At 38.5% G+C, this 14,571-nt stretch overlaps 1 protein-coding gene across 1 annotated transcript in view; it reads right to left on the bottom strand.

Annotated features, from left to right (window-relative positions):
- The window catches only part of LOC115243251 (protein sax-3-like), a gene marked incomplete at its 3' end in the record, with an annotated part of 20,442 nt that extends 19,875 nt beyond the window's left edge, over positions 1-567 (bottom strand). The window contains exon 1 of the mRNA XM_029820069.1: positions 276-567. Coding sequence (XP_029675929.1) covers positions 276-567 — 292 coding nt within the window. The remainder of the gene's footprint in view (positions 1-275) is intronic.
- Between the last annotated feature and the right edge of the window lie 14,004 nt (positions 568-14,571).

The following is a 14,571-nucleotide window of genomic DNA, read 5'->3' as shown; positions in this document are numbered from 1 at the left end:
TCGCGTGAGTGGGAGGCCGGCCGCCGGTATATAAGGCGGTCCGGCGAGCGTATCGCTACCAGTTCCCGATCCCAAGTCCTACCTCGTACAATTCCTGATCCGAAACCTATACCGCGTTACACCAGGCTACGGGCTACCCGTAGTTACGCCGGGTTACCCGGTTGCTGGGACGGCGCACCCTGATACCTAGCGTTACACCAGGTCACGGGCTACCCGTGGTTATGCCGGGCTTCCCGGTTGCTGGGACGGCGCACTCGTAGGTTATAAGACCGTACCGCGCTCCGCGCACTGTTCGACCTGGACGGCCGTTTGACTACCCCGCGACCGTTTCCACCGTAAGACCACTTTGGTCTCCGTGTATCTTTCCGTATAAATACCGCGACCTGTTAGATTGTAATACCGCTTTGTACATATACCGCGACCCGCTATATTGTAAAACCGTTGTACGTATACCGTGACCCGTAAGACCGATCCGGTCTCCGCGTCCTGATAGACTCTAGTACCGCCTTGTATATACCGCGACCTGTTCATATTGTAATACCGCACTGTATACCGCGACCTGTTCATGTTGTAAGACCGCATTGTATATACCGCGCATTCTAACGGTGGAGTTAATTAGCCATTAGGATTTCCGCCAGTGTCGCGCCGATTTCACCTTTACACACGGCCTTCAGACTACTAAAGAGCGTCAGTCCTTTTAAGGATAGGTCGCCGAGAATGCCGACGCCCCGTCCTTTTTAGGATAAGGTAGTCAGACAGTTGGAATTACATTGAAGGCCACGCGACACCCCGTAGTGTTTAAGATCTGTACTGTTCCGCTTAGAATAACTCCAGTTGCTTGCATGCGAACCTCGCGATTGCAGAACACGGCCGCTTGAGCCACGCTCGCTTCCCGAGCTCCACGCGCACCAACCACGCGCGAAACTCTGTACGCACCGCGCTTGCATGTCGCATTGTGAATAACAACCGCTCACGCGCGAAACTCTGTACGCACCGTTCCCGCATGCTGCTTCGCATAGCTATCAGAGTTAACTATCTTTTGTAATAACCGCTTGAATAAACCTAATTGTTTAAACCGCTTACACCGAGGTAAAGTAAGTTGGAGTTTCCCCCTTCTCTCGAATCCTGGCACCGGCGAGCCTTGATCCGCGGCGTACGGGAAAGGTGAACCGTTACAAATCAACAAAAATATTTTGCACGTTAACTAATATTTGCGTTTTTATCGGTAAAACAAACCTTTTAGGATCCCCTTAACGCTCGACGCCATGTAAAGGCACCTTCCAATGTTGCATTGCAATTTACAACATTGCAATGTTGCTGCAATATAATTGCAATGATCTGTGCTGTATAGGTTTATGTATCCGGTTTCGGATCATTATCTGATAGGAAATTAATTATTATAAAATAAACTATTATTTCCCAAATGTTGAAAACATTACTGACGTGTTTTCCAAATGATTTCACTTCGAATAAAATAAAAAAATAATTTTTTTAGAATTATGTCTGCTAACTATATGCTCAATTAATTTTCATTTATTATAAATAAATTATTATTTCCTAAACTATAAGAATTCCTAAATTTGGCCAAACGATTCCCAAACAATTGCAATAATAAAAAATAAGAAATATCAAATTTGTGTGCTAAGTATACGGAGGTCTTTCTCAGGGTGCAAACCCATGCAGCGGAATAGCGTAACGCGGAACGAAAGCGGAACCAATCACGAACGTTCCGCAATTTCGTTCCGTTTTCAGTAGTTTCTAGCGGAATAGGTTTCGCAGATTGCGTAATGTACATACACATCTATACATATACACATGGTAGTAAAAGCTAACTTCAAAATTTTCCTTTATCTCTCAAAAATAAGAAATAACTTGTAAATCGCGAGCGTAACAAAAACTGCAGAATGCTTGCGATTAGTTCCATTCTCGTTCCGCGTTACGCTAATCCGCGTTTCCGCGCTCCATGTAATGGCACCCTCAGGGTGCGAACTCATCCAGCGGAATAGCGTAACGCGGAACGAGAGCATGACCAACCGCGAGCGTTCTGCAGTTTTCGCTACGCTCACGATTGGTCCGCTCCTGTTCCGCGTTACGCTTTTCCGCTGCCATGGGTTTGCACCCTCAGGCTTCTCTCTGGCCATGTTAGTCCCGTAGTGAATAGTGAATTCTAGAGTCCTATATAATCAGAGAGGCGTGTGACGTCCCATCATTTTTCAAAACCATATTTTAACTAATAATTAAGTACCGCATCTATTTCTGCATTATGCCTATGGAATATAGAACAATTATTTAACCATTTGCTCTTATTTCCATTATTAATCAGTTTCATTAATTGCTTATTGTTCTAGTTCCATATGGTTATTTCACTTAGAAATTAACTATATTTTAGTTCTTTTAATAGTAATAATCGATTGTGTAAGGAATTGAACATTACTTGGACCAACCAATCAGAAGGCTTTATTTAGAACTAGGCAATTGCGCAGTAGTACTTACCTAACTTTCTAGAACTGATCGGCGGTTACTTTAAGGCCGATACTACATTTGTCGTACGACAAACTTTTTAAGCGCATTGATTAGCTAATTTCTAGAGACTCAAGAAAGTTTCTATTTTGCAGCCAATCAATATGCTTAAAAAGTTTATCGTACGACAAATGTAATATCGGCTTAAGAACGGGCTCGCCATCGAACTTTAATAGCGTTTTCAAATGACCGGGTTAACCCAACCCGGTTCAATTAATCACTATATTTTACTATAAATTCAAGTCTTATTTTGGCAGAGACGATGCAATGACGTCATTAGTCGTTCTGAGAGCGATTAAACCTGCTACATTCAAAAACGCTAATAATATATCTAGACCGAGTGTTGAGAAGTGAGGGCCAAGGTGCACATAGAAAAGGACATACTCTGTTCCGTGCCCTTTGCGTTCTCTCTCGCTCGCATGTAGCATAGCGGAAGAGTACGCTATGCTACGTGCGAGCGAGAGAGAACGCAAAGCGCACGGAACAAGGTATGTCCTTTTCTACGTGTATCTTTACCCCCACTCCTTAAGTAAAGGCAAACGCTCGGTCTAGATTAGAGTCCTATATAATCAGAGAAGCGACATCGTTACCCCCTCCATGCTTCCCATGATCGCCATGTTGGTCCCGCAGCTGCCCATTTGTAATCTAAAATGTCTTAAAAATGTCTCAGAGATATTTAACATGTTTTTTTTAAATAACATTACAAATATACTTTTTTCTCACTTACGGTGCGCCGGTTGCGATTAGTTTGCGCGTAGGATTCAGTACGGGCAAACTCGAGCATCATCTGTCTTTGTTTAACTTTCATTGAACAACAAAGATGAAATGATACCGTGAGCGTTGCGGTCATTAAGTGGAACGGGCCCGTGGCGGTCAGCCAATCAACAAGCGGAACGCCCTTGTCGCTTCTCTGATTATATAGGACTCTAGTCTAGATATACTATGTCTATGGATGATAGCGCCCTCTGCACCAATTCAAATGGGTCATAAATACCAATATTCATAAACTCCTCTCAATTTAATAGAAATAATGCAATATTTATACACGATAATAATAGGATTTTGTAACACAAATATTCTTATATCGGAACAAAATTTCAATAATTAATCTTTTTGAATAGAATATATGAGATAAATAATTTTTTAATTTTATATTAATAAAGTTCTCTTTAGACAATTTATAACTCGCGATAAATCTCGAAACAAAATTTCTATTTATAATTTTACGTATCATGTAATACACCGACGTCCTCAAAAATTGACGCAACATATAAAGACGTTCGAGGGCTTAAAACACTTGTACAGGGTGTCCGACAAGTAAGTGACCAAACGAAAACATGTACAAAAAAAAATACATATTAGATACACAGATAAAATGAACACCTAAAATTATAAGATATAATTATAGATCTGTCTTAAATTTTGTTTTGTAAATAATAAATAATTTAAAACAAAATAAAATATTTATAAAAAATTTCCCGGGACGAAAAGTCCATATGTATAATCATATATAAATATATAGAATTATATATAAAATATGTTCATGTAATATACTTGTACAGGGTGTCCGACAAGTAAGTGACCAAACGAAAAGTGGAGATAGATTGGGTCAAACTGAAAAGAAAAGTCCTGTACCATTTTGCGATTTTCGTAATAATTAGTGACAAATTAATTTTTAAAAATCGACCAATTCGCGCGAGTATAAGCGCGCATCGAGAAGAGACAACTCAAAAGTAGGCGCGCGACAAAGTTTTGGGAGGAGCGCTCTATAAATAACAATAGTTACGTATGAGCGGTACATAATGATGGATCCTCGCGTCCTAGCAACCACATATCAATGCCGCCCATATCAGGCCGTTCTTTCTCACTGCGCAATAATACTCGCGCGAATTGGTCTATCTTTTTTAATTAATTTCTCAATAATTATTACGAAAATCAGGGTGCAAACCCATGCAGCGGAATAGCGTAACGCGGAACGAGAGCATGACCAATCGCGAGCGTTCTGCAGTTTTCGCTACGATTGGTCCGCTCTTGTTTCGCGTTACGCTTTTCCGCTGCCATGAGTTCGCATCCTGATGTGGCCTTTTGGGAATCTCAATATGGCGGCGTTAATATGGCGCCCGAAAGTTACGAAAATTACGAAGCACCAAATATTATCGTTTATCAAAATGTAGGAAACATCTGAATCAGCCTCAATTCAATTAATCTTAGGGTTTTCGAGGTCGCTGATCACGTATCTGCAGGAAAAATTCCGAAATTCAAGATGGCGAATCTAATATGGCGGCCAAAACCGCGACGACACCATATCGAAAAATACACGAGAACCATAATGTATTTTCAATCAAATCATGAGAAACGCCGAATTTTCAACGTGAAATACGGTAGCTCATGTATTTTGATCAACTAAATCCGAATCATTATGATTCTCGTGCATCTTTCAATATGGTGCCGTCGCGGTTTTGGCCGCCATATTGGATCCGCTATCGTGAATTTCGGTATTTTTCCTGCAGATACGTGATCAGCGATCTCGAAAACCGTAAGATTAATTGAATTGATTCAGATGTTTCCTACATTTTAATAAACGATAATATTTGGTGCTTCGTAATTTTCGTGACTTTCGGGCGCCATATTGACGCCGCCATATTGAGATTCCCAAAAGGCCACATTGCTCTCGAAAGATCTTGGATATACAAGTGTTTTAAGCCCTCGAACGTCTTTATATGTTGCGTCAATTTTTGAGGATGCCGGTGATCCGGTTGACGCGGAACGTCCCATATATTGGATGATTGCATAAGTTCGTGCCCGATTTTCATAGATGGCATTAAGTTACTGCATGGCGGAGTTCTATTGTTTTCGTGTGGTAATTGTTGCTTACACCGAATAGATGACGTTGTCTTATGTCAATTTAGCGTCAGACATTGTTCAAATAAGTCCATTTGTGCATAAGAGAAATCATTAAAAATGGAAAACGAAAAGGTGCATTTGCGGCATGTAATGTTATATAAATTTCGGAAAGGCGTGAGTGTTGGGATTGCACAAAAAAATATTCAAACCATTTATTTGGACCGCGCTCCTGCTCTCCGAACAGTCAAAAAGTGGTTTGGCAGATTTCGAAATGGTGATTTCAACATGGAGGATCAACCCCGCTCTGGACGGCCTTCTGGCATTGATGATGACATTGTGCATGCCTTAGTGGAAAGAAACCCAAGGATTACAACTGAGGATATTGCTGAGAGGCTGAACATCGATAATTCAACCGCTTTTCGTCATTTAAAAAAGCTTGGATACGTTTCCAAGCTTGATACATGGGTGCCGCATCTCCTGACTGAAAGGAATAAGCTAAACCGTATGACTGTGGCTCTTTCTCTTCTCGAGCGTAACAAAAAAGAGCCTGTTTTAGATCGAATGGTAACAGGCGATGAAAAGTGGATTCTCTACAAAAACGTACAGCAAAAGAGGACATGGAAAACAGCAGCTGAAGGAGCAGAACCCGTAGCAAAGGCTGGCTTGCATCCGATGAAGGTGTTGCTGTGTGTTTGGTGGGATCGCAAGGGAATTATTTACTTTGAGCTGCTCCGACGCGGCGAAACAATCACGGCGGACAAGTACTGTGAGCAACTAACTAGACTCGCTGCAGCTATTCGAGAAAAACGTCCGATTTTGGCCAATCGAAAAGGCGTCATCTTCCACCACGACAATGCTAGGCTACACGTCGCTCAACAGACGCTGCGAAAATTGCAGGAGTTGCAATGGGAAATTCTGCAGCACCTGCCATATTCTCCAGATATTGCGCCTTCAGATTTTTATCTGTTCCGGTCTTTGCAGAATAGTTTAAATGGCAAGAATCTCAATTCCGAGGAAGTTGTCGAAAACCACCTTACAAACTTTTTTCAAGAAAAACCAAGTTCTTTCTTCAAAAATGGAATCGACAAGCTTGTAGATCGTTGGAAAACCATTGTAGAAAAGAATGGAGACTATATAATTGATTAATAAAAGTGTTATCTCTAAAATATAATCTATTGAAGTTTATATTTAAATCGGGCACGAACTTATGCAATCACCTGATATATATATACATTAGTAAAAATATTATATTAGAATTAATCTTAAACATTGTGGAACGTATTTCTTTACAAAATTTTCATTGTAAGATTTTAATGACATATCTCCCATAGCAAATAAAGTCACAGTGACATCACAATAGACTCACAATAGAGTCATAAGATCACAGAAAAATTGTGATGTAACATTATTAGAAAGTTGCAGTGATACCATTAACTATAGTCGCAGTGATATCATCATAATATGACATAAAACGTCACAGAAATGTAACAGCAACATTCCAGAAATATTCCAAAAACAGTATTCAGTAGACTCTAGTTCGTTCGCTTATCACTATGCGATGACGCACTATGCGTTCTATCTCGTATTTAAATTTTAGTCATGAGAATTATATATAGCTCTTACAGAGTGCACGGAGAAAAAAATGTTGTTACTTCAATTAAAGTCTACGTCACGGGCTGCCACAGACATATATAGTCCATTCAATGATATTTTTATTAGACCAAATATCTGGATTATTAAAACAACTATCCAGATATTTGGTCTAATAAAAATATCATTGAATGAACTATGTATGTCTGTGGCAGCCCGTGACGTATACTTTAATTGAAGCAACAGCATTATTTTCCGTGTGGCTAATAATATACATATATATTAAAGTTGTAATAACTATTCTTATCAATTTGATTTCTGATTCTAGGATTTGAATCCCAACACAAAGAATTCAGATATTAAACTGATTGTTTAGAAATCGGGTGGATAAATATCCGAATAAATGAAAATCATTTGTATATTGTCTACTTAGAATGTAAAGTCCACTTTCGATAAAAATAATGTTATGAAATAAATTAATTTAATTTAATTATTTTATTATTTAGTTAATTATATTGGGCCGTGTTTTTACAATGGTGCGGTGTCCAATCGTGCAGTGTCCAATCGTTCCGTGTCCAATACTGCGTGTCCAATCGAGCGGTGTCCAATCGTTCCGTGTCCAAACGGGTGTCACCCGACCTGATATATTGAGTGAACTAAATTTATTTTTAAAAAACGTATATATAACACCATTTTATGCGTCTAATATGTAAATTGCATCACTGTAACATTTTATTTCACATCACAATGATGTCATAGAGACAACACACTTGTGACAAAGCGGACATTTGCATGCCACCATGACTTCATTATGATTTCATTATGACATATTCGATTGTCACAGAGCAATATCATTATGATATCACTGTGATTTTTTTTGCTATGGGGGATATATATTCTTCCCTTCATCAATTGCTGCACAAATAATATCTTCGCTCTTTGAATAAATATTATAAAATATCTTTTCTTAGCTTATGTCAGAATAAACTTAATACGAACTATTGTAACATAAGTTAAAACACACTATCATATATTAACTCTCGAAAAAAAACACAAAAAACATATATCATAAAATTATTTTGTACGATTGTTACTAATATTAATAACGAACAAAAACAAATCTAAAAGGAAAAAGAGAGAAACAATTTTATATTATATTATAGACATTAAATAAATAGAATAGAAACCATATGTATATATATTGTGTAATTGCAGAAATGTTAAAACACCTTGCAATATTCGTTTTTGTAAGTCCAATCTGTGCACTTATTGGGTTCAATGTGGCGGACACCTTAATATTACTTCGGTATCGCTACTCGATGTTGGTGAATGCAACCTTAACTACCGAAAACCCAATACAAGTGAAACCTACGTCCAACTTCTACAACTTGCTGACTACAATCATGCGGAAATCATTCAATGCAAGATAATATATTTTTTACAATAATGAATAATTTCTGCATATTACTTTGATATTGTGAAATTAACATTATCGCTCTCGGATCTATAATATTTTGTTATAAAAATTTAACCTTAATATGTCAAGATACTGAGAGTTGTAGCTGTACTTTGTACAATTGGTATCATCTAATCTTATCGCAACCATAGTGTAAGTCTGCTCAACTCTGATCCGGTGGAAACAGGCAAGCCAACCCGACTCTGACCCTACTCTGACCCAACTTTGACCCGATTCAAACCCTTGGTGGAAACATACTCATAAAGATATCACGAGTAATCTACCATTGTGGAATGCACTCACACGTCTCAGCAGTTCATAATGGAAGAGTGGATTACATCCACGAAACTGGATATACAGCATGTCGAAGGATGTTTCAAGATGGAACCTTCTCATTAAGAGCTGGCAATATCATCCATGGTCTGAGAGCTAACCAGACCTCTTTCCATAGCCTTACTCTGGCCGGACGTATTAACAATGATGGAAGCTGCAAGGTTATTCAATATTCCAACCCTTATGGCACATGGGATGATGTTATAGTCCAAGCTGTTGTCAAGATATCCTTCAGATCATCGCACATTCCTGTACAACTGAATTCTGGAAAAATAATATTGAAATTCGGAACTGTTTGCGCTCTTAGCGAAAGTTTCTGCGTCGATTCAGATGACGGATATACATATTGGAAGCCAATACCAACGTTATCCTGCAATTTTCATAGATATGATGTCCTCTATAAAGGCCCAGCAACCAAAATTCTAGATGACATAACCAACCCTTCATTTCCAGTTATCGACAGTCTAACGATAGAAGACATTGCCTTTGCTCTTACCAAAACAAAAGAGCAACCCTTGTGCGGATATACCTTACTCTGCACTGAACATCCGAAACTTTTCATCCTTGAAACTAAAAGGGGAGATACCTTCGCCAATCGGTGTATCATTTCCGTGGACAATTTGGATATTTTTGCATATATTAATTCCAAATTCGTATATGTAGAAAAACACATCCGACACCAGATGACTTCACTATATCATAATGTGATGCAACAGAAATGCGAATTAGAAAGACAGGTAATAACTAATGCCTTGTCTTCCGCTGGTCTCCAACCGGATGAATTTGCATATCGACTTATGAAAAGACCAGGCTATATGGCAATTACAACTGGAGAAGTCACGCATATTGTCAAATGCATACCTGTGGATGTTGCAGTAAGAAGAACAGAGGAATGTTACACAGAATTACCTGTAACTATATGTAATATTTCCTTGTTTCTTACTCCTAAATCTCGAATAATAACTAAATTCGGGAATCAAAGAGAATACAGCTACGAACTACCTACAATATATTGAAGATACTTGGGTTCAATTTACACCTGAACCGCAAGTAAGACAACTACCTTCTCACCAATTACGACCATTGACAGGCCTATCCTGGGATTATTTGACACTAGGACCTTTCGCTGTCAGCAAAATATACTCCAAAAAGGACATAGAAAAGCTGAGGGACCACATCATCTGGCCCGCGGACCTGTCAACAGAGAAGACAACAACGAAAACAACGGATCACCACCATGTGCATTTGAAGAACCACCCTTATTGCCCTCAGAACCACCAGCGACCGATGGTTTTCTAAAAACAAACAAAAATGCTGGATCCAACATCGAATCAGCAACCATAGACATTACTCCTGATATTCATGCATATAAAATCTGAGAGATCGATTGAAGGATCTCGAACAAATCACTACAAAAACATCGTAATTTGTTCTTAAATAAGGGGGATGGTGTGATGTCCCGCCATTTTTCGAAACTATATTTTAACTAATAATTAAGCACCGCTTTTATTCTTGCATTATACCTATGGAATATAGAACAATTATTTAATCCATTTGCTTTTATTTCAGTTATTAATCAATTTCATTATTTGCTTATCGTTCTAGTTCCATATGGTTATTTATCTTAGAAATTAAATGTATTTTAGTTCTTTTAATAATAATAATCGATTGCACAAGGAATTAAGGATTCCTTGGACCAACCAATCAGAAAGCTTTATTTAGAACTAGCTAGTCGCGCAGTAGTAACACTCTAAAACTAACCGGTGGTTACTTTAAAAACAGGCTTGCGAGCAAACTTTAACCTAACCAGCGATAATAATACTTAACCTTTAAGATTTTAATTAATTATACAGAATGATGATTTGGGAACGTTAATGGCGACTAATGGTGATAGACAGGCTATTTTGATCTATCAAATAGTAGTGGATTTTTGCATCTTTTAGGAGAATGTGATTGAATCAGGAACGGGAGAGATTGTGATATAGGCTACTTTATTAAATTAGACGAAAATAAGAATTGCAAAGAAATGGAAAATAGAAATAAAGGAGTCACGTCCCCCGACGGAGGAGGGGACATAGGAACGCAAAAAATAAGCAAAACAAGGGAGAGAGATGAAAGAGCAAAAATAGTTAAAGGAAAGAAAAAAATTCTTATAAAGATAATGAAATCAAATGAGAAGAATAAAGAGAATAAAGAGAACGTGTGTCCGAACGGGAAGAATGGCACTATACTCTATCCAAAAAGAGAATAATATTGGGTCGGACGAAAACTCGTCCGTTTCGCGCAAGTCTCCACCTTCAGAACGCCTAAAATGCCCACTACATCACCGTATCATGCAGCTTGCTAGTGCTAGCAACGAGTAACAAGTCCCTCCGACCATTTGACATATTGACAGTTGTAATTATTTTCTCAAAATAACCCTCGAATGGTTTGGTGCAGCGTCAACGAGTATTTTTAGTGTTTTTCTGCTAAAAGAGTATTTACAAAGTGCGATGGAAGAATTGAATATTGCAATGCCACTAATGTCATCTCCTGTGAAGAAAAATAAACGAGGCCAGGTAAACAATGATGAATAAAAATTATTAATCTATTTGTAGTATATCGGAGGCTGTATATCGGAGCCGTATCTACGTATACGGTATTGAGCATGTCGCCATGTTCTCCCCACTTTGCCCGCCTATGCGCGGACCGATATTATTCTCTTTTTGGATGGAGTATAATTTTTCGGGAAGTCATGGTATGACGGAAAATGATTTCGACAAATTGACAAAGGAAATGAAAGAGAACGATTGGGATGTAGTAAAGGCAAAGAAAAGACGTGCTAAAAAGTTAGGAAACGAAGGAATTCCTTTAGATAAAACAGGCGGGCAAGGACAAGCTTCAATTTTAAAGAAGGATAAAGGCGGATTAGAAGAAGACACCTATTCTAGATCAAATATATGGAGTTTGAGGAAGAGGACGTCAGGCATTCACGAGTGACAAAGACCAATACGAGCAATTATATGGAGACGGTTAATGAAGTAAGCAGGAATAATAACAGATAGCGAAAAAGTAAAAGAAACAGAGAAAGAGAGGACGAAGAAGTTTGACGATAGAGAAGTTTATTGTAATTATGGAGGACTATTGAAGAAAATTAGCGAGATTGATGCTACAAAAATGGGCTTTAAGAAGAACGAAATGATGAGAACCACAAGGAGGCCTTTAAAGTTATATTAAAGCTACCCAGCAAACCAATATATAACTGTTACATAACCTAGGGAGCACATAAAAAGAATAATGTTGTGTTTCACGATTATATAGACAAGATGTAAATGTTATATAACCTTGAAAGCACTTTAGAAAAACATAGTTATATTTCTTTGTTACGTATATAACTCATAATCCCATACAGCACGGAACATTGCAATTACATTGCAGGAATGTTACAATCTTGCAAGTTGCAATGTAATATATTGTTGAGACATTATTGGAACATGGGAGAGATTACAATTTCTCCGGCTCCTTGACTTGACGATGGTTTCTAGTAGTACTTTTTACGCTGAACAAAAAATTGTATAGGTTTTATAGAGCTAACTGTTCTGGTTTTCGAGATATGCAGTGTTAAAGTAAAAAATAAATAACATGAATTTTTAAATAATACTTCGGTTTTTAAAGCGAGGTCCACCCCATACCGCCCCCTGCTTATAGGGCGAAACGAGGTCTGTCGTTGTATGGTTCCACATGGGTTTGCAACTTTCCACGCGAAACGAGGTTCATCTCATATCGCCCCCTGCTTACAAGGCGAAACGAGGTTGTCGTTGTATGGTTCCACATGGGTTTGCAACTTTCCACGCGAAGCTACCCTACCGAAAATGTTCGATTAAATCCAATTAAAACAATCCGTTTTAATCGGTATTAATCGGTTCAATCAGCGCCCGAATTAAAAAGTAATCGATTTTAATTCCGAACGAATTATAATCGGTTTTAATATCGCTTTCGCGGATTATTTCCAATCCTAATTACTTTTGTCGTCCTCCGACAGATTCACATCGCATTAAAACCGATTTAATTATAACTTATGAAATCGTATAATTTTGGATTGAGGTGAATGTATATCACCTAACATTAATCCGCCTAAAGCGTACTAAATTCGATTTGACTATTTTCAAACGGTTTTAATACCGTATTTTCGGTGCAGAAATCCCGATCGATTCGGATTACTTTGTTTTCATCAGTTTTAGGCCGATATTACATTTGTCGTACGACAAACTTTTTAAGCATATTGATTGGCTGCAAAATAGAAACTTGCTCGAGTCTCTAGAAATTAGCTAATCAATGCGCTTAAAAAGTTTGTCGTACGACAAATGTAATATCGGCCTTAAGGGTCGGCAGGAGAGACGGTGGAGACCTCTCGCGGATAGCCGTGAATTACGAATTCCCTTATCTCGTATTACGGCCAAAAAATAAAGAGAATCATGTTAAACCTGTGATATTTGTAATCAGTAGGATCGTCCGCTAATCCGAATCGATCGGGATTTCTGCACCGAAAATGCGGTATTAATACCGATTGAAAATAGTCAAATCGAATTTAGTACGCTTCAGGCGGGTTAATGTTGGATGATATACATTTACTTCAATCCGAAATTATACGATTTCATAAAGTTATAATTAAACCTGTTTTAATGCAATTGAATTGGAATTTACCATAGTCAATCCATAGGTAAAAATAATCCCTTTTAATAAAAAATTTTATCATTTCGCAGATGGAAAGTAAATTGATTTTATGTAGTGTGAAGTCGGATTTGCTGTTATCAGGAGTCACAATCAATTATTGAATCGGTGTTTCTACAATTGAAACGGACTCAGTTGTTAAAAACAAATATACGATTTCTTCGCAGAGGGTCCACCTTATATCCCCGCTTTCTATTTCCAGGTTGGCTCGCTCGACTTCCGTGAAGCCACAACACCGATATGTTGAGCACATGGATACAACTGCTGATCGGTTGACAAAAAGAGATGATTGCGTCTTTGTCTCTCTTTCATCGCGTATGTGTGTAGCGTCCGTGTAGGCACACGGATGCGATTGTGGGAGATAATGTCAGACAAAGAACGACAATCGCGTGCTATCCTGTTCCTCTAGCGTATCGCTTTACGGCCGAAATACGGCCTGGGGCTATATTCTCGAAACATATAGCGTACGATATTTGTCATTGCGCAGCTAAAACATCGAAAAATAGCTGTGCAATGACAAATATCGTATGCGATATGTTTCGAGAATATAACCCCTGAACCTGAAAATGCTTTCTGGCCTCTGGTGGCAGAAAGCAGTAATGCAACATGACTAACGGGCGCTCATTCTTTGAGAATTTTATATTTGCGTATATACATATGTGCATATATATGTTTAAATATACGTGCATATATATGTTTATATACGATTTCTCCGCAGGGGGTCCGCCTTATATCCCCGCTTGACCGCTTTCTACTTCTAGGTTAGCTCGCTTGACCTTCGCCGCGTAGCGGCGCCGCCCGGAACTACGCGCGGACGCGTGGGCCGCCAAGTTGCCGGTCGCGCTACTATATTGCGGACTGTGCTCAATGTGATGACCTACGGCAGCCACAATATCCATTTGATTAATCGTGTTTATTTGGATTGACAACAAAATGGATTAGAATGTAATGATTTCAAATTGGAAATAATCCGCGAAAGCGATATTGTTATAGCCCAAAACGGCTATAACCAAATTAGTATAATTATTAATTATTAAATGTTATTTAACGTCTTCCGACTATAACTCGAAGTCGAGGAAGACGTATAAAGTTACAAGCGCAATCGCTGACAAAGCGAA

This window comes from Formica exsecta, unplaced genomic scaffold (assembly GCF_003651465.1).
Source record: "Formica exsecta isolate Colony F162 unplaced genomic scaffold, ASM365146v1 scaffold707, whole genome shotgun sequence".
NCBI classification, from domain to species: domain Eukaryota; kingdom Metazoa; phylum Arthropoda; class Insecta; order Hymenoptera; family Formicidae; genus Formica; species Formica exsecta.
The sequence above is the reverse complement of the archived record's forward strand: the minus strand, read 5'-3'. Positions and strand labels throughout refer to the sequence as shown.